Raw genomic sequence first — 25893 nt, forward strand, 5'->3', positions numbered from 1 at the left:
AACAAAAGTTAGTACATGCGACAGTGGCGCCACCGAGGAAATGTCCACACGTTATCCACAACATGCGAGCCGACATTGTCTCTGGGGTTCACCGCTGGCGTCCGGATGGGTAACAGCACCAGCTCTGCAGATTCGATGGCACGACTACAGCACAAGACTCCGGAAACGGTGACGCAGAAATCGGCCCGAGCAAGCGTCGCTCGCGCCGACGCGCCCTGCCGGCGAGAGCCACTGTAGCCGTTGGTGACTGCCGGCTCCTTTCCCAGACACCAAAATCGCTGCGCCGAACTGGCCACAGGCATCTGCATCGCCTGGGGTAGCTCGATTGTAGTCAGGGGCAGCAGCGCTGACGATGTGCAGGTAACAGCAAACCAGGGGTGACTCCGCTCACGCTGTGTACACTCCACGCACTCGACAAACACTAAAGTAGTGCAAGGGAGAGGAATTCGGCATACGCATCGCCCACGTGGTACGATGTTCAATTCCGGCTAGCGAAATTTCGGAAGGAATTTCAGATGCTAAGTTCACGTGAACAAAGCTTGCTTTCTTGAGTCGAACGAGTAATTTCAATTCGTACAAGGCTAACTAGAATGAGGGAAGCAAAGTGCGACACCTCAACACCACGGTCCACCAGGTTGTGTCCCTCAACGTGCGACAGGCGGCTTTGTTAAGCCTTAGGCCTAATGCGTCGCTACTTTGACAACAACCAGATTCCAAAAAAAAACATCCCCCAAAATGGGCACAACTGGCAGCTGCGAGGAGACGTTAGCTCTGTGAGGTGGTCCTACCCCGCTCGGTGCACACAGCATCCGAGTTGACGGCGCCCACCGTCCCAGACGGTGTCGGAGCGCCCGGTGCCAGGCTGCAATACCAGTCAGCCCGTAGCGGCACCCATGGCCCGCGGCCACCCGGCTCCCTGAGCCGCGACTTCCGAAGTCAAAGAGATGCGAGAAGCTATTTACATAAGAAATTCGGACCACCCACGAGGCTTCCGTACTCACTCGCTTTAGGCTTGCCAATGCTCCGTGGGCGCTAGGCCTCGCTCTCCCAGGATGCAGACCCTGTGGCTCTCGTACCGACGAGTGTACTCCAACGAAACACTCGCGAAAAGGCTTAGCATGTTGAAAAGTTCAAACACGCTACAGCAACCGTCGCCTCGCTCAAGAAAGCACGCCGCCGACACTAGCGATCAAAATCCACGCTAGGACTACGCTTCGGTTGAAACAAATGTACACTAGCGATCAAAATCCACGCTAGGACTATGCTTCGGTTGAAACAAATGTTGTCTCAGACCGAGCAAAACTGTTAAAATTATCGTCCGATGCCCCAAGAGGTCCACGTTGGGCAGCCAGATGTGGGGTCTCACATGCACTCTTGGGACAAAGGAACGACAACACAGTAGTACGAACAATCAAAAGGGCATTTATTGCACCTTTCATACACTAATACACGATAGCCGAATTACTATGCATAAAGCATTCACATGGGCACACGACAAGTCGAGGAAGTACGACTCACTGCGACCGGATAGCGAGCAAATATGTTCTCCCCATGCTATGACACCATGGCCTAGTCGTTCATGTGTACGGTCACACCAACGGTGGCGCGTTCAAACTATCTGTGTTCATCCATACCGGGGCCCTGCTCCCAGCCACGCGAGACGGTCTCGCGAAGCGTGGATCAGCGCACGCGCGTGACATCCGCATCGCTCTCCAATCCCAACCCCAAGAGGCAGCGCCCTTGACCTTTTTTTTTCTTAAGTCGCCCCGCCGTTCAGTGGCATTAGCATCGCGACACTCACGCCATCTCTCGCAACGCGCCGCAAGCACTACGACTGCCTCCGGCGCTTAGCCACGCGGAGAAGCCGGACTACAGGAGACGCGAGCTATGCGGACAAAACAACATCAGGGGACGCACGAGAGTCGCGCATCCCCACATCCCCCCAACCTTAAATCACTACACATACTCCGGCGAAACATGTCACACTGTCTAACAACGCCCGCGTCGCGAACAAAAGTTAGTACATGTGACAGTGGCTGCGCCGAGGAAATGTCCACACGTTATCCACAACATGCGAGCCGACATTGTCTCTGGGTTTCACCGCTGGCGTCCGTTGGTCACAGCACCACCTCTGCAGATTCGATGGCACGAACTCCGGAAACGTCGACGCAGAAGTCGGCATGCGCGTGACATCCGCATCGCTCGCCGATCCCAACCCCAAGAGGCTGCGTCTTCGACCTTTTTTCTCCCAAGTCGCCCCGCCGTTCGGTGGCATTAGCACCGCGACACTCGCACCATCTCTCGCAACGCGCCGCAACCACTACGACCGCCTCCGGCGCTTAGCCACGATGAGAAGCCGGACTACAGGAGACGTGAGCTATGTCGACAAAACGTCAGGGGATGCGCGAGAGTCGCGCATCCCCACAATACTTATACAGGCACAAGTCGAATGCATAGGCTTATACTTTAGGCTAGATGGCTGCAATGAAGTATTCATTTATCGATGTTTAAAGATCGTACATTGTGCCTTGCTCTTGCTTTTCACTTATTAAAAATAATAAATTCTGTGTTGTGCTGTTACGTGCCAGAACCACGATTTGATTATTAGGCGTAGTAAGGGACTTCCCAATAATTTTGCCCACCTGGGATTTCTCAACGTGCACCTAAATCTAAGTACACAAGCGTTTTTTTATTTTACCCCGTTTGAAATTCGACAGTCACGGCCGTGATCGAAATCGCAACCTCGATGTTGCTTTTATTGCGATTGCAATTATATGGACACTTCAACTGGATTTCTGCCGTCGCCGTCGTCGTGAGGTTCCATATAGATTCCAAGGGCAATAAAATCGTCGCCGCGCACCGTATGCGCAAGCGAAAGCGCGCGGGGGACGCGCACTATCACGGAAGGCAACCCCCCCCCCCCGCGCGCTATCATGGAGAGCGAGCGCTCGGCAAAAAGCAAACGTGACCGTCGCGCGAAAGACCATGGGGGCATGGGAGGGAGGCAGGGCGGGCGCTGTTCTCCGGCAGCAAAGGCGTATCTTGCCACTCAATCTCCCACACGAAAGCAACAAAGCGGGAAGAGGGGGGAGGGGGGGGGGCAGCTTTTCCTCTGCCAACAACTTCTCCTTTGCGCTTTGCCCGGGGATGCGGGTCGTCCACACGGCTCTGACCTTTGTATGCGCTGTGCATTCGCCGCTCAGTTCCCTTTGAAGCGATAGACCACACGAACCTTGCCCGCTGCGGCGGCTGCGATTGCTGCCAGCGTTTTGTCAGTCGTTGGCTGTGGTCATTCAGTGTGATCTATTCATGTTTGCTTGTGCGCGCTGACACCACGAATTTTAATTCAGTTAGTAAGCCAATGTCTCTAAGTTTATGCAGCCGATAAAACTACTATCCCTACTCTGAATAGGTCTCTACTAATTTGCTATCGCAATCGATGCTTCGCCTTTCCGGCGAAACTGCGACATTTTTGTCTCTGCTAATATAAGACTATCTTTGGCCACGTGCTCTTAATAATTTTTACCTTTCACACGCACAATTTGTATCTCGATGAATAAAGTACCTTCAGTTATTTATTGGTAATGCTGCCGTATTTATTCACCTTGTCTTGTCCTATATCTTTTCACGGCATTACGCAGCTATAGTTTCACAGTCAAAATGTGTGTCATTAATTTTTGAAGGACAACCTCTAAAACGTGCCTTGAAGGCACACTAAAGGCAAATACTAAGTCGACGTGAACTGGTAAATACCATTCCAGAAACCTCGCAACGCTTGTTTCCTGCAAAGCAAAGACTTACTTTACGAGAAAATTACATGTGAAGGGCCCGAATACTTTCATGGCAATTCAAATCTCCCACCACGCCAAGCGGGAAGTGGTGACATTGCGTACGCCATCACCGCCCTTTGCTGCCGTCGGTGAGTAAAACTGCACCCGACAGATGGCGGTACGATGCGCCACTGCAGCTGCTTTTGGTTAGGTGGCGAGGACCATTCGGGCACCCTGCGACATCACATGGAAGTGGCATTCTCTGCCACTTGCAGTTTGTGTGAGTTTTGCGAGCCAGCAAAACCAGCGCAGCACCACGCAATAAAGCAATTACTAGCACGGGCGGCGCAGAGTCAAGCGAAAGCGAGAACTTTAGACCGCTTGCGCCGTTGTCAACAGTGTAATGTCAATGAGTTCTTTTTTCTAAAGATCAAATAGAACTGATCAACCAGCATTTTCTTTTTCTTATAATACAATACAATGATGTTTTTTTAAAGAGTGCTTGAGTACTAGTGACAGAATTTAAGTGAGGAGTGCCTTCGTCATCGGGCAAGTACTTGAATGTCCCGAGGGAGTCTCTAGTGGTGTCCTGCATTTACCTCAATTTCTCGATTACTAAGGCTCTGTTCACGATAATATTGACACCTTAGAGATACTGAAGTGCCATTCCATCACTTTAGCTTGACTTAGTATTTGCCTTCAGTGTCCCTTTAAGTATACACCATATGCATCTACTTAGTTTTAAAAACAAATTGTGTGAGATAAACAAAAGCATGGCAAAAACGACTAGTTATCTGCTAGGCTCGAAACTTATTCTAGTATTGCTTTACTATAAGCGTATCACCTCTGTTTTTAAGGTTATATGTAAATATTGCAATGCAAGTAGTCCAAACTTCAAGAATGAAAACTTTTTACATTGTCAGCGAGTGCAGAACCTAATTTCCCGCAGTCTGTCGTAGCGTGACTTTACGTGTTCCGACACAGTATGGCAGCACAACCGGATGTGTCACCACCCTGTGTGGAGAAGCGTGGCATCAAGGCACTGTACGATTCTGATAATGGCCAATAGATGTAGAATTAAACTTTTTCATAATATGTATCTGCTTACTACACAATGAAAGTGACAAAGTGTATTTCAAGCTCTTATCGTCCCCAGTACGTCCTTGCAAGGATGTTTTCAGGACATTTCATTGTCCTCAGAAAATAACTGAAAACACGTTTCTCGATTGGTCCAGCAGATGTCGTCCTCATTACATCCTAAAACATTGCAAAAAGTGCAAGGAAGGACGTTTGTGCCATTTGAGGACGTCCTCAGAAAATCCAATGTTGTCTTGGCAGATATTTTTGTTTTGGTGTGTGGGAATCCTCGGGTCCCATAACCGCCGCACGGGCGAACGTCGCGTCAAGCGCATGCATGCCAGGGAGAGTTGGGAGAGGGGAAACTTTCCTTCCGCGGGCGGCGCGCGGGTATCGCAAGCGCTATCAGCGCCACCGGGTGGGTCACGTGAGATCCCGCTGATATCGCCCGGGTGTCTTTGGTTTCCAGCAAGCGGCGATGGCGGAAGTCTCTCCCGTATTCCCGCACGTAGTTAGTCAACCGCGTTCCTGCCGCGGCAAACGCCGCGGCCCCTCCATATTCCCCAGTTGGTAAGTCGGAAGCCCTTCTTTACCTAGTGTATTATTCTCTTCGAGGGAACCGTCAGCGATGTCAACTATAGCTAGCTGGCCTGCTCGAAGTGTTAGTTGCAGTCGTAATAAATGCTTTCCGAGTGTACACGTGGTTGTCGTCTTTTGTTTCCTCGAGCTTGTACCGGACCGCGGTTGAAGCGCAGGCATGCGCCAACCGCGGGGCTCGGTGTGTCGAGGCAGAGGGCCGTCGGCAATCCCCACATATCCCGACATTTTGGCGTTCCCAACGTGGGGCAAGCTCTTGGAAAACGGGACGACGATCGGTTCGGATGCGAGGAAGCCTGAAGGCTTTGTCCGGACCGGCGTTGAGCCTCAACCGAAGGCGTGATTGCTAGCTAGATTGGGCATGTGCTTTCTTGAGTGTGAGTTAACGCTGCACTAGTGTCACCGAACTCGTGTAGACGCTGAGATTTGCAGCGAGTTTTCTCTTAAGAGTACGCCCGAAGCGAGTGAGTGCAGCAGCCGACGCGGTGGTCGATTTTCCCTGTACATATCTAAATAGCCTTCTTTCTGTATCTTTGGCTCTGGGAGCTGGGCGCCGGAAACGCTGGCTAGGACGTCAGCGGGGCGCAGTCCCAGGAGTCTGCTCGGAAGCTGCGTGTTGAGCAGCGAGCGGGGACCACTTAGCTAGGCCTGCATCTCCTCGCGGCGGCTCATTGGAACCCTTTATGGGTCTTTTCTGGCATTGGTATCCGTCATGGGCGCGATTAGGCCTAAGGCTCTGCAGAGCTGCCGGTCGCATGTTCGAAGACGACCATGCCGTGACATTTAGCGGGTGCAACCGGATTCGCTAGTTCTACTATACTCGCCCGAGCGGAGAAACCTCGTTCGAAATAGAAAGCTTATTTTGTTCAGTTGAACTCAATATTTTGCGGGCGGAATAACCGAAATCTCGGGGGACCAGAGAGCGTTTTGTTCATACGAGCATCGCCCACTTTCGCGCTGTATCGGACCGGAAAAATTCGGTCGAAGCGAATAACTTCATTCAAACGAACTGGATTGTTTTTTTTTTTTTCTCGTTGCCGCATAAAGCTATGCGGTAGACGGGTGGTTCAGCATCGTGTCAGATGGCCGACGCTGCGGCGGCCTCTACTGCCTTAATTCTAAGTGTTTGTGGAGTGCATTTGAGCGACTTTGCAGAACGAGTGAAGCCGCCTCGACTTGCTATTGCTGCCATGGTCCACGTCCCTACCTGCTGTCTCGGCCCCTCCCTGTTCGCGGCCCGATGCAGCAGCACATGGCAGCCACAATGAGGGAGGCCCACCATCATACACTCCCACGAGGATGCGTCCGTGCGAGGTTCATCGAGCCGGCGCGCGCGCCGCTTCGAGAAAGTCCTGACCCGCTGTTCCCGGGTGGACATTGCGGCGCGCATCTTGAGGGCAAGCCATCTTCAGCCCCCGTCATCGTCAACCACTGTGACGGCTGCCACATGTGGGCGGCCGCCACACAAGACTGTGCTGCCTATCAACGTGGATTCGGACATTTCCTGCTGGAGTTTACCATCGCATCTGCATGGATACTTGGTCAATGCCGTCGTTCCAGCGACTTCTCCGCCGTAGGGCAACATTTAAGGGTGGAGGGATGTGGGAATCCTCGGGTCCCATAACCGCCGCACGGGCGAACGTCGCGTCAAGCGCATGTGTGCCAGGGAGAGTTGGGAGAGGGGAAACTTTCCTTCCACGGGCGGCGCGCGGGAATCGCAAGCGCTATCAGCGCCACCGGGTGGGTCACGTGAGATCCCGCTGATATCGCCCGGGTCTCTTTGGTCCCCAGCAATTGGCGATGGCGGAAGTCTCCGCCGCTGCTCCCGTATTCCCGCACGTGGTTAGTCAACCCCGTTCTTGCCGCGGCAAACGCCGCGGCCCCTCCGTATTCCCCAGTTGGTAAGTCGGAAGCCCTTCTTTACCTAGTGTATTATTCTCTTCGAGGGAACCCTCAGCGGCGTCAACTATAGCTAGCTGGCCTGCTCGAAGTGTTAGTTGCAGTCGTAATAAATGCTTTCCGAGTGTACACATGGTTGTCGTCTATTGTTTCCTCGAGCTTGTACCGGACCGCGGTTGATGCGCAGACATGCGCCAACCGCGGGGCTCGGTGTGTCGAGGCAGAGGGCCGTTTGCATCCCCCCATATCCCGACAGGTGCATGTTACTGTTTCGTATCAGATGGCAATTGAGATGCACTGGAATGTGTACAGTGCTATTTTGAACGTGAGTACTGGGCAGAAGAATAGGGAATCCTTTTTTGTGCATAAACACAACATTGTGCTAGAGAAGCTATAATATTAGAAGCAGAGTGCAGGAAAGTCTTTCTTTTTTCAACACAGTAATATCAAAACATTCAGATGCTTTTTGAATAAAATGATTGCCGGGGATTTTTGTGTAGTTTACTTAAATGAAACTTTGGATACACGAAACACATTTTTCTGTCCCGTCGTGTTCGGTTTAAACGGAGTCAACTGTATTCTAAGTTTAAAATGCGAACTGGAAGCCCAGTCTTTTGTGTGTATAACCATATTGGCCCCTCTACTCTCAGTTACAATGATAAACCGAGTCATGGCTCCGCTGAGCAGCCATCATGCAAACAGTGCAAAGGTGTTTACTTGTGCAGGCACGCGTGAATGTGGTGTGCTGCTTGTGCACAACAGTAATAATGAATGAAATGATTACTAACCTCCTTGTAGGAAGTGAGTCCAGATTGATTCGTAACAGCTGAATGGCCACCTGGTTCTGTGCTGCTGTGGAAGGATAAGTGAACCACCTCCCACAAAGGCAATGGGTTAATTAATTGTGCCACAATCTCCATACAGCCATCACCATACATTGCAGTGCATCACCAGTTTAAAACTTGGATTCCATTCTGACAGTTAATTTTTAGGGTGCGTACTGTAAGTGTCACTGTATTGCCAGGGATGCTCGAGGAGTTTCAATTTGGGCACCTTTCACTGTCGCACTTCACTGGGTCAGTTAAAGTTTGTGGGACCTGTCTTCTATAAGCGGAGTTCTTCTTTGTGAGGAGCCTCCACCACACCTGTGGGTGTCACCTTCCTTTGTACTGTGTCCAAATGAATTTTACTGTCTTCTTCCTGACAGGGCAACCGTTGTGAACTGGTCGAGGCGTGCACAGCCTGTGAATCGGGCGAGAGCTGTGTGCCGCTGGCAGATGGCTTCCAGTGTGGCTGCCTGGGCGATGGCTCGTGTGCTTTTGAGGGCCTGCCCCTTGCCTGGCCCCTAGGGGGCGCTGCTGTGCTGCTGTTCTTTCTCTTGCTGGCATTTGCGTGCTGTTGCCGGCAGTGCTGCCACCATCGCCACCAACGTGGCAACCATCAGTGCAGCAACACCGTGACTGCCAAGAATTACGGTCTGGCTACAACCAACATCCGGCCAAAGGTGTGTGTTTAATTCAGGGCATACACCTCTGCAGAAAACTAGAAACACTGCTTTTGGGAAAGGCAGGGAATCTTTGCCTCACTTGCCCGTAACACCGGCCTGCACACCAGCACAACATGGCTGGCCAACCTTATGCAGGAAAAATGTGGCTTCCGCACTGTACACTTGCTGGGAACCGAATTGGTCAATATTGGCGTGATCTCAGATGACCATAGCGCTCACCTCCCCTGACTGCCCTACAACAAAAAGTAGAGGTGTGTGAAGTCTAAAATTTCAAATAACATCGAATATTCAATTTTTAATATTCCTATTTGATTTAAAAACTAGGCATTAAAACATGTTGAAATATTCTGTAGGATACGGATGCTCGCAACAGATTGAATATACTGCTGGCTGTGTGAAAGCAGACACAGTTCCTAACAGTTGTTTCTATCTAATCTAAGTTTACAGTTGAGCCCACTTATAACGATACTGGTTTTAACAATATATGGATTATAACAATGAGGAGCTGCTGCACCGTCAACTTTTGTATGTTTTCTATGGTGAAATAACTCGCTTACTACAATGCCCCCATGCCGCATTATCGGTTGTAACGATGAAGTCTGCCCAGTAGGTGTCCGTGTCGAAAGGGAATGGAATGCGAACTCCTTGTAAACAAAACAGAAAAAAAAGAAATTTGAGCCGTTGCATGCCACTGTGCGCTATTTTCCATGCTTCTCCGCATCGCCAGCCTCGCGCACCTCTGTCCCCTTGCCCTTCCACCCCTCCGAACACGAAAGGGCTGCGCCCATAGCTCTGCGCCGCGCCACTCTCTGATACGCGAATAGACCGTGCTAACTGTGCTGATAGCTAGGCTGGCCGAGCGCCGCAAATTTGCTATGCAATAGAGCCAAAATGGCGTTATCATCCACCGAAACGAAGCAACGGAGTTTGCGTCGCCATACTCATCAATGAAAATCGTACGGGAATAACGGCAACGCCAGGACGCTTCCGGCCTATTTGTGCCTTTAAAGCCTTTATTTTTGCGTTTTCCGTCGCGAATAGCACCGCGTTGACCGTGTGCCTTCGTGACTGCGTAGTCGTCCCATGACCGCGTCAATAGCGGCCGCGATTTTATCCGCTGTGGTTGCGGTGAACAGTACTTTCGTTTTGACTCGATATGCGCATCGGCCGCATGCCTTCCTAACTGAGTAGTCGCCATACATGATCACGTCGATAGCGACTGCCGTTTCGTCCGCAGTTGCAGCAAACGGTAGTTTCGTTTTGACTCTGTGCGTGCGTCAGCCGCGCACCTTCAGAACCACAAGGTCGCCGTCGATGATCGTGTCGACAGCAGCTGCAGCAATCAGTAGTTTCGTTTTTACTCAGTACAAATCTGTCCTGGATGAAGAGCACCGTCTACATCGCGATGGGCGGCGACCTGGTGAAAAAATAATGGAATTTGCACGCGGTAGCGAAAAGCGTGTCTCACATGAAGACGCACGCCGCGGCCGTGCTGTGAAAAGTCGCAAGGCCTTCGCCGCTGCGAGTGCTAATCAGTCGCGAGATAAAGAGAATTGCAGCTTCGCATTGCATTTTTGCAAAACAGAAACAGGATTCTGCTGATTCATTCAGTAAATAAAAGCCTGTTGACGTAGAAAAGCATTTGTTTATTGTTTTCTTTATACCCTCGATAATTTGACATACGGTTATTCGGACGTTTTTTCGCTCCCATAAAATCCGAATTAACGAGGTTTTACTATAGCAGTGCCATTCTTGAACGCCGACAGCCGTGACTTGTTACACGCTATCAGAGCTCGCAGGAAGCAGAGTTAAAAAGTTAAACGAGTCAACACAATCAGCAGCCAGATGGAGGAAGGTGGTGAGGAGGGGCACTGGCCTCCCTGCCATTATAGCTTTCTCACAACCGTTTTTTTTTTTTTTTTTTCATGCAACCCGGTTATAACAATTATCGGTTATAACAATGGAATTTTCATGGCACTTGAATATTGTTATAAGGGGGTTCAACTCTATGTCTGGATTTTGTGCTGAATTTTGCGATGATTTCATGCTGCTGGCAAAATTTAGTGTGTTAAGCGTGCGCAGCCACTAGAGGTCTAAGCTATGCAAGCCAGCCTCTCAATTCAAAGGGCACAGGTTTGCGAACAGCAAGGGTGCGCTTGGAGTGCGACGAAAGGGAATGGGGGCGACTGCGGGAAAGAATCCAACTGCAATAAAAATGCTGTTTCCAGGAGTATAGGTTCAGTGAGCCGATCCTTCACTGCCTGTTCATGCAGCCTCGGGGTGCAATATACCAGTTCCTTGCCGCATTCCCATATCGCATGCCTCTTACTACAATAAACGATAGATCCAAGGCAGCAATTCACGCCCAAGTGAGACCCAGGACTTGTAAAACGGATCTCGCAGGCGATGGCCGTTCTGCAATGGGCATTACCAGGATGCCTGCATGTATGGTGGTATGCTAGAAGGCACTATTCAAAACAAGAATGCATGCATTACACATGCTCACTTGGAGTATATAATCAGAATATTTTCTTCATGCAATCGGAGGTGTTTTCTCCCTTATTCCTGTAATATAATGTAGTATGCCTCGCATTATATTGGTGGCTGCAATATTGACCCTTTTCGCGGCGATCCTGTGGGCGCTGCCATGTTTGATCACGTGGTGACGCGTCCATTGCTTGCCTCAACTGCCTCCGTTGCCTCCTTGTTTACAATAGAAGTGTATAACGCCGGCGCAGCTTAGAAAACCTCTGTTTTCGGAGATATCGTAGACGGTGACTAGGTGGACAACACGAAGCTTTGATCACAGCTTCAGAGAACATGCAAAATCGCTTTCGGAGCTGATTAAGCTATGTCCAAACGGTGCGAGCAGCGTATATGGTGCTTGTTCTAAAAGCGAGGCTAAATATGTATTCCAAGCTATCCAAACATTCCGCCAAATGGGATTTACTGCGCCATCCTGATACAATTGACGAAAATTGCGCCTAACTGCGCCAAACAGTCTCGGATTTGGCGGTGTCTATCACCGACAATTGCACCAACGGGGAATTAAAACGTGCAACGCGATGATAGGGCTAGCCTTAGTTGCAAACAGGAGACGAAACAGCACTAGCGTGTGCGTCCCGATTAAGGGGGGACGCGGCTTTCGCATCGCGAAAAATGGCTAAAAAATCTATTTTTTGAAAACCACATTTTCAATTTCTGTAACTCTTATTTTATCTGATTCTGAAATATCATCGCTGAAAACCAAGTAGATGTGCTCTAAAGAAATTGTTGTATCAGCCAAGGCGGCGAAAAATTTTGCGGAAGTCGCAAAAAAACGGCGTTTTTCAAGCCACGATATCTCCGGAACGGCGCAGCCGAGGGCCGCCATCTTGGACTCGTTGGAAAGCGTATTTCTCCGTCTTCAAATTTGCCGCTTCAGCTATCTCCTCCATACAGAAACAAGCACACAAAAAGCAAATGATTGAAGGTCGTGCCGGAGCCACCGATTGCCCGCACCCGCCACGTGACTCCAGCGCGGTTCGCCATTGGTCCGGTGCTCGCTTCGCGATGGCGTCGTCTGTACCGCTTGTTGCGGTCTCTTTGCGAGCTCAGGGCAGTTTCCGTAATCTCGACTAGTATTAGAGCGGGCGCTACGTGGACATCGCAGTAGCGTGGCCGATCCCGCTTTTTGTAGACGTCTCAGACCCGCGGCTAAGCATTCGGAGCATCGGCGACGCGGATTCGCGACCTAGCTTCGGGCACGGAATCCTCGGTCACGCGGCTAAGCCTTTCGCGCGTAGGCGTCTCCGACTCGGCGATCAAGCACTTCGCGCGCGGGCTTCTCGGATCCTTGCATAAGCAGTTCGTGCATCGGCGCCTCCGAATGCGCGACTAAGGACATCGAGCGTCGACTCCTCGAGCCGGCGGCTACGTATTTCGCGCGTCGGCACATCGCTCAGCGAGTCTCGACTCCTCGGACCCGCGGCTAGGCACTTCGCGCGTCGGCACCTTGGAAGGCGCGACTAAGCTAATCGAGCGTCGCCTCCTCAAGCCCGCGGCTAGGCACGTCGGCACATCGCTCATTGAGTGTCGACTCGTCGGACCCACGGCTAGGCACTTTGCGCGTTGGCACCTCGAGCGTCGACTCCTCAAGCCCGCGGCTAGGCATTTCGCGCGTCGGCACATTGCTCATCGAGTGTCAACACCTTGAGCGTTTATTCCTCGGACCCGCGGCTAGGCATTTCACGCGTCGGCCCGTCCGACTGCGCGATTGAGCTTACCGAGCGTCTATTATTTGGACCCGCGACCAGGCATTTCGCGCGTCGGCACCTCGTACCCGCGACTTAGCACATCGTGTGCTGACTCTATTATCGTAATGCCACGATATCTCGTAACAATACCTATCTACCACCCCTTCATAAAGAGAACCTCATCATGAGCTCTGCTCACTAGACCACTTGGGCTGGCACAGAAACGTGGCTGCAGGAGTGAGGCGTCATACAAAAGTACAGGCTGGAAAGCACCTAGCAGCTGCATTGCTGCCTATCTATCAGTGACTCTCCTAACCTCCATGTCAATGGAAGATGATTCAGAAGGCTGCTGACAGCCTTCATTCAGTAACATGGTCGATTCTACCAAAAGAAAACAATGCCTCACTGACTGCACTAGAGACTGCTATCAATGAGGCAGTCTGCAGGTACAATACTAGAACTACTGTATATTTATGCCCACATAGTTCTGCACCTCACTTGGTTTGAAACCCAGGCACCATGCTCTTTGTACAGCAGCAGTAAAGAATGCCATACAAACATGAAAAACGCAGAACAAAGGCACAGCAGCCCAGAGGCCACATGATGCGGGAACGGTCCCACATTTGCGACGCAACAGCGGTGCTACCAATGCATTGGGTACTATGGGAGCTTAACAGCCGGGAAGACGCAGCGCCTGGGAACGTAACAGCGGGGTTCTACTGTCGCTTATTTGAAGCGCAGCATGACATGTGATTATAATAACTGCATGCCGCCAATGTGTCCATCATTTCTGTTTATGGATATACGGAATGACATCTGGGAAAACTAGCAATATATGACACGATATCAATTTGTGTGTGTGTGTATGTCGCATGTACACTCGTTTTTTTGAAATACTTCAGGATGTGAAAAATCAGCTGCTCCAAGCTGCTCCCAAATGCCAAATTGCCTGCTCCAAAGTGCTCCAAAATGAAATTTCTGATGCTCCAAAAATTGCTCCAAATCAGAAGTCCGCTGTAGCATCACTGGATAACGTGCTCGAAACTTACTATGACAGGAAGCGGCGCTACTCCCTTTGTCATTGTTTAACGAGTGGTACTCACTCTTGTCGACGTTCTGGCGATGAAGCCCTTTCTTCGAAGGTTAGCGATACAAGGCTGGCGGATGATCAAATTTCTGTATCCTCGAGAAAAGCTGTACAGCACGAAGTGCCGGTAACACGTTCGGACAGTTGCAGCAGCGGTCCGCGAACTTGGCCACACAGACTCATTCTATTCCTTAACCCTTTGAGGGTCGAATTGTTTTGCCAAATGCGACCCCCCAGGGTCGATTTTTTTATTGCTGATTTAAATTCTTCGAAAGAATCTATTTCGGAAAAATATGGTCGTAATTTTTTTAAAGTGACAGTAAAGTGAGGAAAAAATCGTTTGTGTTCTAAAATACACAATGTCTATTCGTGAATAAGAAGATAAGCGCGCTGAAAAATGGTTGTGTGCACGTCCAGAAACCGAAACAAGTGAGAAGCCTTCGTCTTATTGCCAACAAGGGGCTATAGAGCTTTTGAGGTCTCCAAAAAAGGAACCGCAAAAACGGCAGCATCGTTTGTGTATGTAGGCGGCTGCCTGGGAACAGGTGTAATCGCGCCGCGGTGGGCGATAAACGATCGAGTAACAAGCGGTCACCCTTTGAGAGATTTGAAACCAGATAGCCATCAGTTTAGTGCAACAAGCGGGATCCGCCGCAGGAGAAAACCGTTGCCGCCGGTGCCGAGCGCGCGCGCGCGCGCGCCCGGATGCGCAAGCGAGAGCTGACGCGCCGTTGCCGTAAAAAAAAAAAAAAAAAAAAAAAAAAAAAAAAAAAAAACACGGAGAGCCATTGGCGCAAGTAAACATTCCACGTCGTCCCGTCGAGTGGAGTGGCAGCACATACCAAGCGAAAGAAATGATAGAAAGAAGAGCGGTGTTCTGTGGAAGAGCGCACTTGCCGCCGCCGCGCGCGCGCGCCGGGATGCGCGAGCGGTAGCTGACGCGCCGTTGCCATAAAAAAAAAAAAAAAAAAGGCAGTGGCGCAAGTAAAAATTCCACGTGTTCCCGTCAAGTGGCAGCACATACCAAGCGCAAGAAATAATCGAAAGAATCGTGCACTTCGCCGCCGCGCGCGCGCGCGTGCGCCCGGATACGCGAGCGATAGCCCGCGCGCCGTTGCAAAAAAAAAAAAACGGAGAGGCATTGGCGCAAGTAAAAAATTCCACGTGTTTCCGTCGAGTGGCAGCACATGCCAAGCAAAAGAAATGATCGAAAGAGGCGCGCTTTTTAAATGTACAAGCGATATCGTACATGTACGCCATTGACCATTTTGAGGGTGTTCGCGGAGGTCGTACATGTACGATATTGACCCTGAAAGGGTTAACATGCCAGTCACGATTTTTGCAGCCAACTACTGCACACCACTTCAATCCACATGATTCAGTCTAGCATGATTGGAGCACAGTGTGTTAGCGAAAACTCAGTTGCATTTCGGACAGCTGATCGCACAGAAGCAAGGTAGAAGCAGTAATGGTTTCGTATTCGTGTGCGATCGCTGAGGAGACGTATGGCGCGCCGCCGTGAGCGCCATCTCGTTTCTCAAACTGCTCCGCGAAAAGGGTCAATATTCTTGCAAATGCAGTACTTTTGACAACAATCAGTCCGTCAGATGTCTCACACTGAAGAACAACAGAAGGGGCTGCTGCACAAGCTGTTCTTGCACGTGGCACAAAACTTAAAAACAGAAAAGACAATTTTTTGCAGTTCTTTTCTAAGCAAACGGTAAAACACCACTTGGTTTTGGTTGGGTTTGAGCACATCTTTTGCTTTGCTAATTTGTTACTCTTGCAGCGCCACCCCAATCCTGAGCTTGTTGCTTGACAGCAAATGCGATGAGTAACGGCTGGCACAGGGTCAAATGCCTCTGAGTTTACGGGCATTTGATACCGTATAACAAAGTGCAGGTTGGCCACAATGAACAGCCAGTGAGAATAACTCAATCTTCCAAGTTAACACGAGCCAAATACATACACAATCTTTTAGTGTAATGGCTTACTAGGTAAGTATTTGTATTTACTTCATATTTGAAAATTTTGGTATTTGTACGCTCCAAAGAGATTTCACTTTCCCTGGCTTCATTGTCTCTTGGCTACAGCCCTAATTTCACCAGATCCAAACCATTTGACAGACGTTCTCTATGGCAGGACACACCTTCCTATGCTCTAACAAAATAAAATCTATCAAATTGTGTCACTTCCTAAGAAGTACAGCAGCATTGCTTGCCAGTTTCTCCAGGCATCTTTACAATCTTTAGAAGTACTTGGAATTCATCCAGGACACAACGGAAGACCTTGCCTGCATTTATGGAATGAGTATACACTCGAACCTTGTTATAATGAAGTTGAAGAGAAAGCCAAAATTACTTTGTTATATGCATTACTTCGTTATACCAACCATTGCCCTTTAGTGCAGTACAGTGCAGACCACACATAACGATACCACATATAACGATATATCGGTTATAACGATGAGTCGACCAAAGAGTATCAACTTATGCATTCGGGCTATGAGAAAAAAACACATATATGTTATTTTCTCCCAACGATATGTTGTTCACCGCATATCGGATATAACGATTGAAATTTTGCTTCTGAGCGGCGTTTTTTATGCAGAATAATCGTGAAATTTGCGTTCCTTAGTTGCCCTTAACCGAGACAGGGCAAAAAGTTTGCGTACGCGAGTTCGTATTTGCCGCCATTAACGCGCAGCGCATCCCGCCCGCGCGCCGATTGCGAAAGCCACGGAGAGCATCGCAAGCTGGTGCAGCATGCACAAGGTGGCGCCAGCTGCTTCGGGCCCGCGTCGGCCATACGAGCGTCCATGGAAGAGTAGGGGGCGGAAGAAAGCGACAAGCAAGGGGCGCCTGCGCTTCCTCCCGCTCTCTCTCTCTCAACGAGCAGGTGCACCGCTTGAGACGAAACTGCAAATTGTGCAAGACTCGAAGAAGTACGAGCTCACGCAGGGGATGATATCGACGATTATGAAGACCGGGAGCGCCATGATCATGAAGGCTAGACGCAGTGGCCATGCAGATCAAAGGAAAAGGCGGGCTTTGTGCGCCAGGACGAATCCTTCATGGGTGAAACTAACTGGGTGGAAGCCGCTCACATTAAGAGTTTTAGATTAGGGGGCCCCAGTGCTTGCGTCCCCCTAATCTAAAACTCTCTATTATCGAACTCTGGGAGCACATCGCTACTGACGATGTAATAGGTGGTTCTTCAAGGGAGGAGTTCCCGAGTGCAGATAGTGCTGCCTCATTCTGCAAAGAGATCTCTGACGGGGCGATCTTAGTCTCTAAGGACGGCGGCGTTGTGCGACGGAGGCGACGACAGCAGCAGCATTGACGACGAGATTAACAATGGCCCATCTTTGACACCGACCTGATGTTCAACCAAAGTGCAACGTCGTCAATCAAGTCGCTCATTGAATTCATGCACGCTAAATTACAGCCGCCAGTGTTCGCGCAGTAGATGGTGGTTGTGAATCTGAAACTTCCGCCGAAGCAAGTTCATATTTTTGTTTCAGCGCGCCTAATGATTGAGACGCTATTTAGAGGTATACATAAAAGTTTTATTTTACACAGCTTACTTTCTACAATGTCGATTTTTTATCACAAGTGGCAGTTTCGGTTTCGGGACTGCAAAGGTATATTCGAACTTTTTTTTTTTTCGGCAGTCCAGATATAGCGATGATCAGTTATGCGACCGGATTTCTCGTTCTTCTCGATATCATTATAAGTGGACTGCGCTGTATATCCCTAATGGTACAGGTGAACCAGTTTATAACGAACTCGATAGTTCCCTGAAAAGTGGTCGTTATATCAGTAGTTTGTTATATATGGACTCCCCGCCCTAAAACGCTCAGAGAGATTTATTATGAGAGAAAAGCTGAGAGGTCGGCGTGAATCAATGTTCAGATCTGCTACTCGGTGTTGGGTGAATGGGAATGGGTGTAGAAAAAAAGAATGGAGAAGATGTTGAAGATGGTGGTGAAAAACTTGCATGGTCCAAGACTCTTCAAAGTCTCTTGTCCAGTCCGCTCTCATGCAGAAATTTGCTGAGCGCCTTCAGACTAGTATTAGGCTTATGATGAGAATCTGGCAAAGGTCCCAATAAAACCTTTTCAGTCAATGGTGCAACAACAAATTTCAACAAGATGTCTGTCAGCGATTTTCTCTGTAATGGTGGGCAGATGCATAAGAGTGCTCTGTCATCTCAGGAATACCGCACTCCTCGCATTTCGGACTGTCCGCCCGGCTCAAAAATTAACCGCACTGAAGCTGGTGTCAGCAGTTACAATTTAGCAGCGCTTTGGTCCGCCGACCACATTTTCAGTGTCATTTTTGTTCCTAGTGCGTTCCCGCACCTAGCTGCAAACTTCCGTGAGAACTGTCCATCTAAAGAAAAAAATGTGGTGTCGTGTAGCTCTTTCAAAACGGTGCCTGGTTCCCATCACCTGTCATTTCAAAACTGCAAGCACAGCCACCATTTTTTATTCGAGAGCTTGTGGTATATTTTACTGCCAGCGAAACATGACTGTACTGTGCACATGAGAGCAAAGCGTTTAGTTGGCCAAAAGCGTAACCTTCGGAAACTCCTGCGGCATGCTGCCATTCTGCGAAAGTCTGCAATGGACATCATGGTCTCAGCATTACGACTGCGTATTTGCCACACAAGAGCCGTAAAATTACCTTATCTATGTCGCTTCGGTCGAAAAGAAATGCGATGTTCGAAAGGTAAAGCGTGGTGGGATTGAGAGAGGCACCGGCGCCATTGCACGGGCTTTACCTGTTCTGCCGTCCTTCGCCTTTATTCCCCGCTCGCGCGCATCCGGTTCCCACGGTGGCGCTGCACACGCGGTGGGTTGCGGTGAGGGCGGTGTGCTGACATCACGATGCGGCCGCGTTTTTTTGGCTGCTAGCAGCGGAGCATGGCTCTCTTCTCTCCGGGACCAGCACATGGTACGTACATGCTTTCCTGTCGTCCGCCGACACCTTTGTGACTTGGACTGGAGCTCGCGCACGGTGCCTTTGCCCGTGCGGGGAGCGCGTACTTTGTGCTGATCCTTTTCCCGACGCTAAGCCAATGAGCGGTGCCTAGCACTCGCGCGAGGTCGTACCACGCCGAGCCGCACTTGCCGAAAGCCTAAACCGAAGGAGATTGCCCGAGCTCTCGTGAGTTTACCCATTGGTTATCGCCAGAGCAAGTAGCATAGCCGCCGGGACTTTTCCTAGCGGCGTGTCCCAGCTTGAGCCTGTGCTCTCGCCGCGACGTGCTATAGGCGCCTGTTATTGTATTTTCGCCCTGGTGCGGGACCCCTTTGGCTCCCCACCACGCAGGCGTTTGTGCAGTGCTGGTGCTGACGGATTCAATAAATGGTTTCCGTCAACTCGGGTCTTTACTGTGTTTTTGCGTGCGTCGCTCGGTAGCCGCTTGCGGCCTCTGAGCTCGCGCGCGAGCGGGCTGGAGGCGACGGCTGACGCGGCCCTGTGGCTCGCTAAGCTCGAACCCGCGGTGGTTGGTCTCCTGTGAGACACCAAGAACCCTCAAGCGTCACTGCGAACCGTTATCAGCAATCGGCAATGCGTAGACGAAGCGCCACCGAACCGTCATCTCCTGATAGCGGCGTAGTAACCACCGACCATTTGCAGCGTTGCGTGGTGGCAGTGCGTGGTGCAGCGTTCTCGCCGACTCGGGCCGCTTAGGGCCACATCAGCAGGAACACTTGAGCGGCCGTTGTTCCCATGGTGGAAAAACTTAAATGGTCATTCCAAGTCGTTGAAACAGGCATGCCGCATGGACAATTGTGCAAGAGCTGTCGGGATAGGGGGGGGAATGTCAGCGGCTCTCTGCCTCGGCACACCGAGCCCCGTAGTTAGCGCATGCCTGCACATCAACCGCGGTCCGGTACAAGTTCGAGAAAATAATAGACGATGTGGGGATCGAGGTGCCTTCCCGCGCCTCGTCCCCCAGCTCGCGCGTGGCGCTTAGCTCGATCCCCGGGAACCGCCGCCGTAACGGCAACATGGCGGACACGGCTAGCGCGCCGGACTTACTTTCCCGCGCAAACCACGCTTCTCCCCCCCGGGATTGGACTTGCCCCGCGAGAACACGTCACCGGGACGCGCCCTGATTGGCCTCCCGCGCGGCGGCCCCCGGGCACCCTCTCCCCCCGAGCTCTCGTCCGCTGAGCGCTTCCTCGCCGCGAGAGAGGCTCACAGGCTCGCAACGAGGTGGTTACATGAGACCTTTGTTCTCGCGACTCCTCGTTATCGCGCTTGGCGGACCGCTACCCGGTTAGCCCTAGCGCAGCGGGCGCGCGTACTCGATCGGTCTTGCGGCGAGCCTTGGCCCGTTAGCGCCGTGACTGTAGCACTGAGCTGTACCTTGGGTGAATAAACCCGTGTTTGTTGGCGATCTGACTCCGGAGCCTTCTCTGCGCCGTGTCGGAGAGTCGACGAACCCTGCCGTAGCGCCTTTGTGCGTTGCGGAGTGGAGGAGCGTCGTGCCCTTTCCTGACCGTCGCTCGTAGGGTAAGCCTTGTGCAAACCCATCTCCACAACGACAACCACATGTACACTCGGAAAGCATTTATTACGACTGCAACTAACACTTCGAGCAGGCCAGCTAGCTATAGTTGACATCGCTGAGGGTTCCCTCTAAGAGAATAATACACTAGATAAAGAAGGGCTTCCGACTTACCAACTGGGGGATACGGGCGGCCGCGGCAGGAACGCGGTTGGCTAACTACGGCGGGAATATGGGAGCAGCGGCGGAGGCTTCCACTATTGCCGCTTGCTGGTTACCAAAAGAGACCCGGGCGATGTCAGCGGGATCTCACGTGACACACTCGGTGGCGCTGATAGCGCTTGCGATTCCTGTGCGCCTCCCGCGAAAGGAAAGGTTCCCCTCTCCCCACCCTGCCTGACGCGCATGCGCCCGACGCGACGTACGCCGCGCGTGAGGCGGTCATGGGACCCGAGGATTTCCACATCCCTCCACCCTTAAATTTTCCCCTAAGGCAGAGAAATTGCTGGAAGGTCGGCGTTGACGAAATGCAGTTGCGATCATAAACTCGGACAGGAAATGGTAGAGTCCACGTCAATAGGCAGCACAGTCCTGTGTAGCGGCCATCCAGATATGGCAGCTGCCACAGTGGTTGACGATGACTGAAGACGGCTTGCCCTCAAGGTCTGTGCCGCAATGTGCACCCGGGAACAGCGGATCAGGACTTTTGCGAAGCGGCGTGCGCGCCGGCACGATGAACCTCGCACTGACACATCCTGTATGATGGTGGGCCTCCCTCATTGTGGCTGCCATGTGCTGCTGCATCGGACCGCGAACAAGGAGGGGCCTCCGCTGCAATTCGAGGACGAGACAGCAGACAGGGACGTGGACGATGGTAGTGATAGCAAGTTCAGGCGGCTTCCCTCGTTCTGCAAAGTCGCTCAAATGCACTCCACAAACACTTATGATTAAGGCAGTAGAGGCCGCCTAGGCGTCGGCCATCTGACACGATGTTGAAGCACCCCTCTACCACGTAGCTTTATGCGGCAACGAAAAAAAAGAACAATCAAGTTCATTTGAATGAAGTTTTTCACTTCGACCTAATTTTTCTGGTCCAAAACAGCATGAAAGTGGCCGATGCTCCTATGAACAAAGCGCTCTATGGTCCCCCGAGATTTCGGTTATTCTGCCCGCAAAATATTAAATCCATATGAACAAAATAAGCCGTCTATTTCGAACGAGGTTTCTCCACTCGGGCGAGTATAGTAAAACTGGCAAATCCGTTTGCACCCGCTAAATGTCACGGCATGGTCGTCTTCGAACATGCAACCGGCATCTCCGCAGTGCCTTAGGCCTAATCGCGTACGTGACGGATACTAATGCCACAAAAGACCCATAAAGCGTTCCAATGAGCCGCCGTGAGGAGATGCAGGCTTAGCCAAGTAGTCCCTGCTCGCTGCTCAACACGCAGCTTCGGAGCAGACTACTGGGACTGCGCCCCGCTGACGTCCTAGCCAACGTTTTCGGCGCCCGGCTCCCAGAGTCAAGGATACAGAAAGGAGGCTATTTACATATGTACAGGGAAAATCAACCACCGCGTCGGCTGCTGCACTTACTCGCTATGGGCGTACTCTTAGGAGAAAACTCGCTGCAAATTTCAGCGTTTACACGAGTTTGGCAACACTGGTGCAGCGTTAACTCGCACTCAAGAAAGCACACGCCCAATCTCGCTAGCAATCACGCCTTTGGGTGAGGCATAACGCTGATCCAGACAAAGCCTTCCTCGCACCGAACCAATCGTTGTCCCGTTTTCCACGAGCTTGCCCCACATTGGGAATGCCAAATGTCGGGATATGGGGGTAGATGCCCACGGCTCTCTGCCTTGGTACACTGAGCCCCATAGTTGGCGCATGCCTGCACATCAACCGCGGTCCGGTACAAGCTCGAGGAAACAATAGACGACAACCACGTGTATACTCGGAAAGCATTTATTACAACTGCAACTAACACTTCAAGCAGGCCAGCTATCTATAGTTGACATCGCTGAGGGTTGCCTCGAAGAGAATAAAACACTAAGTAAAAAAAGGGCTTCCGACTTGCCAACTGGGAAATACGATCGGCCGCGGCGATTGCCGCCGCAAGAACGCGGTTGACTAACCACGTGCAGGAATACGGGAGCGGCGGTGGAGACTTCATCTATCGCCGCTTGCTGGGTACCAAAAGAGACCCGGGCGATGTCAGCGGGATCTCGCGTGACACCCGGTGGTGCTGATAGCGCTTGCGATTCCCCTTTGCCCCCCGTGAAAGAAAAGCTTCCCCTCTCCCCGCCCTGCCTGGCGACTATGCGCCTGACGCGACGTTCACCGCGCGTGAGGCAGTCATGCGACCCGAGGATTCCCACAAAGCAAGTGACACCATCGTGGCATCCAATATCGCAATGGCACACATGCCAGCGCATGTCCCGCGCTATGTTGTTTATGCTATACGCGGCACGTTTTCACCGTGCCTCCGTCCTGGAGGCATGCCTTGAAAACACGAGACCTTTTCGTGGCTTCTGAAATCCACGCAAGGCGGTTGCTCGCTTATCTCGAAGGTTGTATCATCATCGCGGTTGGACTGGAGTGGGGCACACGCTGCTGTGCGCCCAGTTTGGTCGCGCTTCCATACTTTGGCACTTCGCGTGTGCCCTCTTTTTACTGTTAACGGGTTTGAAGCGTTCGTTGTAGCAGTACAGCAATTTAAAAAACATTTGTTATATCTGCAAGCAGTCTTCATAGGGAGTATCAGAAAATCGTAAATGCACTGAAATGTTGTCGTTATAACTGATAGATCGTTATATCTGGGGTCGTTATTAGCGGGTTAAACTGTATGCACAATATGAACATGCAAAGAAGACTACGGCTCCGCGGCCTGCCAAACCACTATGCGGCAGCATATGGGACAAAAATTACATAAAACAACAGCAAAAGACACGCGACTTTTTAGCACCTGATGTGACAGCCGTTACAATAGCGTCCTTATAATCCAATGTGATAGTCTCTCGCTTCCGCTTTCACTTGGCTCGCTCATATTGTCATGAAACTGGCGAAACACCGACACGGTAGAAGGGAACATCTAGCATGCTGTGATGCAAACGAAGTCTGTCGTGTTCGAGCAACACATGGCACACAACACGGTGCGCCGACTACCTATGCAGTTGGGGCGCTATTCTCAGGTGACCTCCATGAGTTTCACTTCCACGAGATTTCGGAAACCCATCTAAGTATATGGATTACAGAGCTTGGCACTCCGCCCGAAATGTGGACGTACTCACCGACGCATTCAGCCTTTGAAAGCAAAACTATCTGATCCGCCGCTTTCTCGTTGGCCCATGGCTCCGCTGTGTGAGCTTGGCTTGGCCGGCTCATGCCTGTTTCACACAATCTCGGAGGTCACGCCTAACATTGCTTCTCAGTCAGCATTGTGCAGTTCACTGCAGTGAGAGAGAGAAGTGAAGGCACTGATTTTTAGCAAGCCGCGCGCAAGCATCATCGATATGCGGTGTGGCGCAGCTAGGCGAGCTCTTTGAGATGGCGACCTCAGAGGTTGTGCCTAGCTTTGCCACTTACGTGCTGCAGCAAGATAGAGGTGCGATAAGGATAGAGCGCTGCTTGTGCACAGCCACCGTGCGTCCTGCTACATGCAGCGATGACTGCGAAGTGGTGACACGTATTCGACGCTGGAATTTTGAACCGCCGCGCCAAACAAATACGGAACCCGGAAGAAAACGATGCGCTTGGTGCGCAATGGTCAGTATTTTCGGTTTCAGAGACGAATCCAGTTCATTATGTCCCTTGGCAGAGCAATTTTGCTTGATTAACACGAGGTTTTTGACATGCGAATCCCTATGGGATTTCAAGGGGAATTGCATTTGCTTCGTTATATCCAGTTTCATTATAACGAGGTTCAAGTGTGCTGGGCTTTTTTTAGACCATACAGAACTTTTAACGATCGCTTCTGGCAAATAACACAATTCTAGTGCTTCAGGTGGATTCATTGAAGGTTCAGCCATTAAGTGCATAATAAATCAAAATGCCTGATTGCCTAACTATCAGATATTCACTAATTGAATTTTAACTAATTACTTTATAGCAAGTATTGCAAATTAATAATTGTAGCTGGTGAGTTTTCCATGCATTTTTCTTGGAATGAATTCTGAGGATGAGACAAGTTTCAAGATGAGCACCACCAAGGTTGCGCACGTAAGAATGTACTGTAGGTCTACTTACATTTTTAACAAATTGCCGTGTTATGCATTATATAGGCTTCTGCAAATATTCAATATTATCGAAGTATTTGAAACAAACTAACTCAAATTAAAAGACGTGTATAATGGACAGTATCAATTTTTATGAGCAAGTTTGGTTGCCATAACATGGCTCATAGCCAAGACAAACCGACTGAATTTTGTACCTGCTTGATTATTCAAATATCAATCTCGTGGCACTGCCACCTCCTCTATTGAACCAGGCATGTTTGACGCCTACCGGATTTCTCGGCTAGTTTTTCAGATGGGATGTGCGTGCACGATGTTGTCAAAAATGGCGGCTGTGAAGAAAGTTTGTGCCATTCACTTTGTCCCCCATACTCTCACTTTCGCTGGTGAGATGTTTTTAGGCTTCTTGAGAGCCATACGACCGCTGCGAATAGATTTGCGTTGACTCGGCACGAAACCGTAACCTTTCTCACTGACACCCAACAAAGCAGTGCTAGTGAGGCCTTACAGCCGAGGGGTAAATCATTGCCGGAACTTTGGCGCTCATCGGCAGTCAGGCCCGAGATTATGCACCCAAGCTAGACCAAGAAGGGGCCAACATGCCTAGCAAGTTAGTCTGCGAGCTTACTGGATGCAACAAGATAATGTCGCATGTAGGTGGAAAGCACTGAGCTGGAGCGATATTCTCTGGTGATTACGGAGTGTTGGACACGTCGTTCTGCCGCTGTGCCTAGCACGCCATCTGTGCACTTTGGCAGGAACGCTGTCATCCTTGAATTCAGATGCGTCCGGTGCCAAGTCACGTGAAATCTCGTGAGAGTGATAGTATATTCCAACGTGATTGCCTGAGAATACCACCCCTGAATTTACGCAATACAGCATAAATTGTCAGAGTTGCCCAAACAAGGTCGCACTTCGCACCATCGCCTGCATCACGACAGGCGAATGTGAAACGCTCCCAC

The 25893-nt window shown here is 50.7% G+C and overlaps 1 protein-coding gene across 6 annotated transcripts in view; it reads left to right on the plus strand.

Annotated features, from left to right (window-relative positions):
- The window catches only part of LOC119448018 (fat-like cadherin-related tumor suppressor homolog), a 653800-nt gene that overhangs the window by 519958 nt on the left and 107949 nt on the right, over nt 1-25893 (plus strand). For all 6 annotated transcript variants that reach the window (XM_049666727.1, XM_049666730.1, XM_049666726.1 and 3 more), the window contains one exon: nt 8551-8847. In XM_049666727.1, the coding sequence (XP_049522684.1) occupies nt 8551-8847 (297 nt within the window). The remainder of the gene's footprint in view (nt 1-8550; nt 8848-25893) is intronic.

Source organism: Dermacentor silvarum, chromosome 4 (genome assembly GCF_013339745.2).
Source record: "Dermacentor silvarum isolate Dsil-2018 chromosome 4, BIME_Dsil_1.4, whole genome shotgun sequence".
NCBI classification, from domain to species: Eukaryota; Metazoa; Arthropoda; class Arachnida; order Ixodida; family Ixodidae; genus Dermacentor; species Dermacentor silvarum.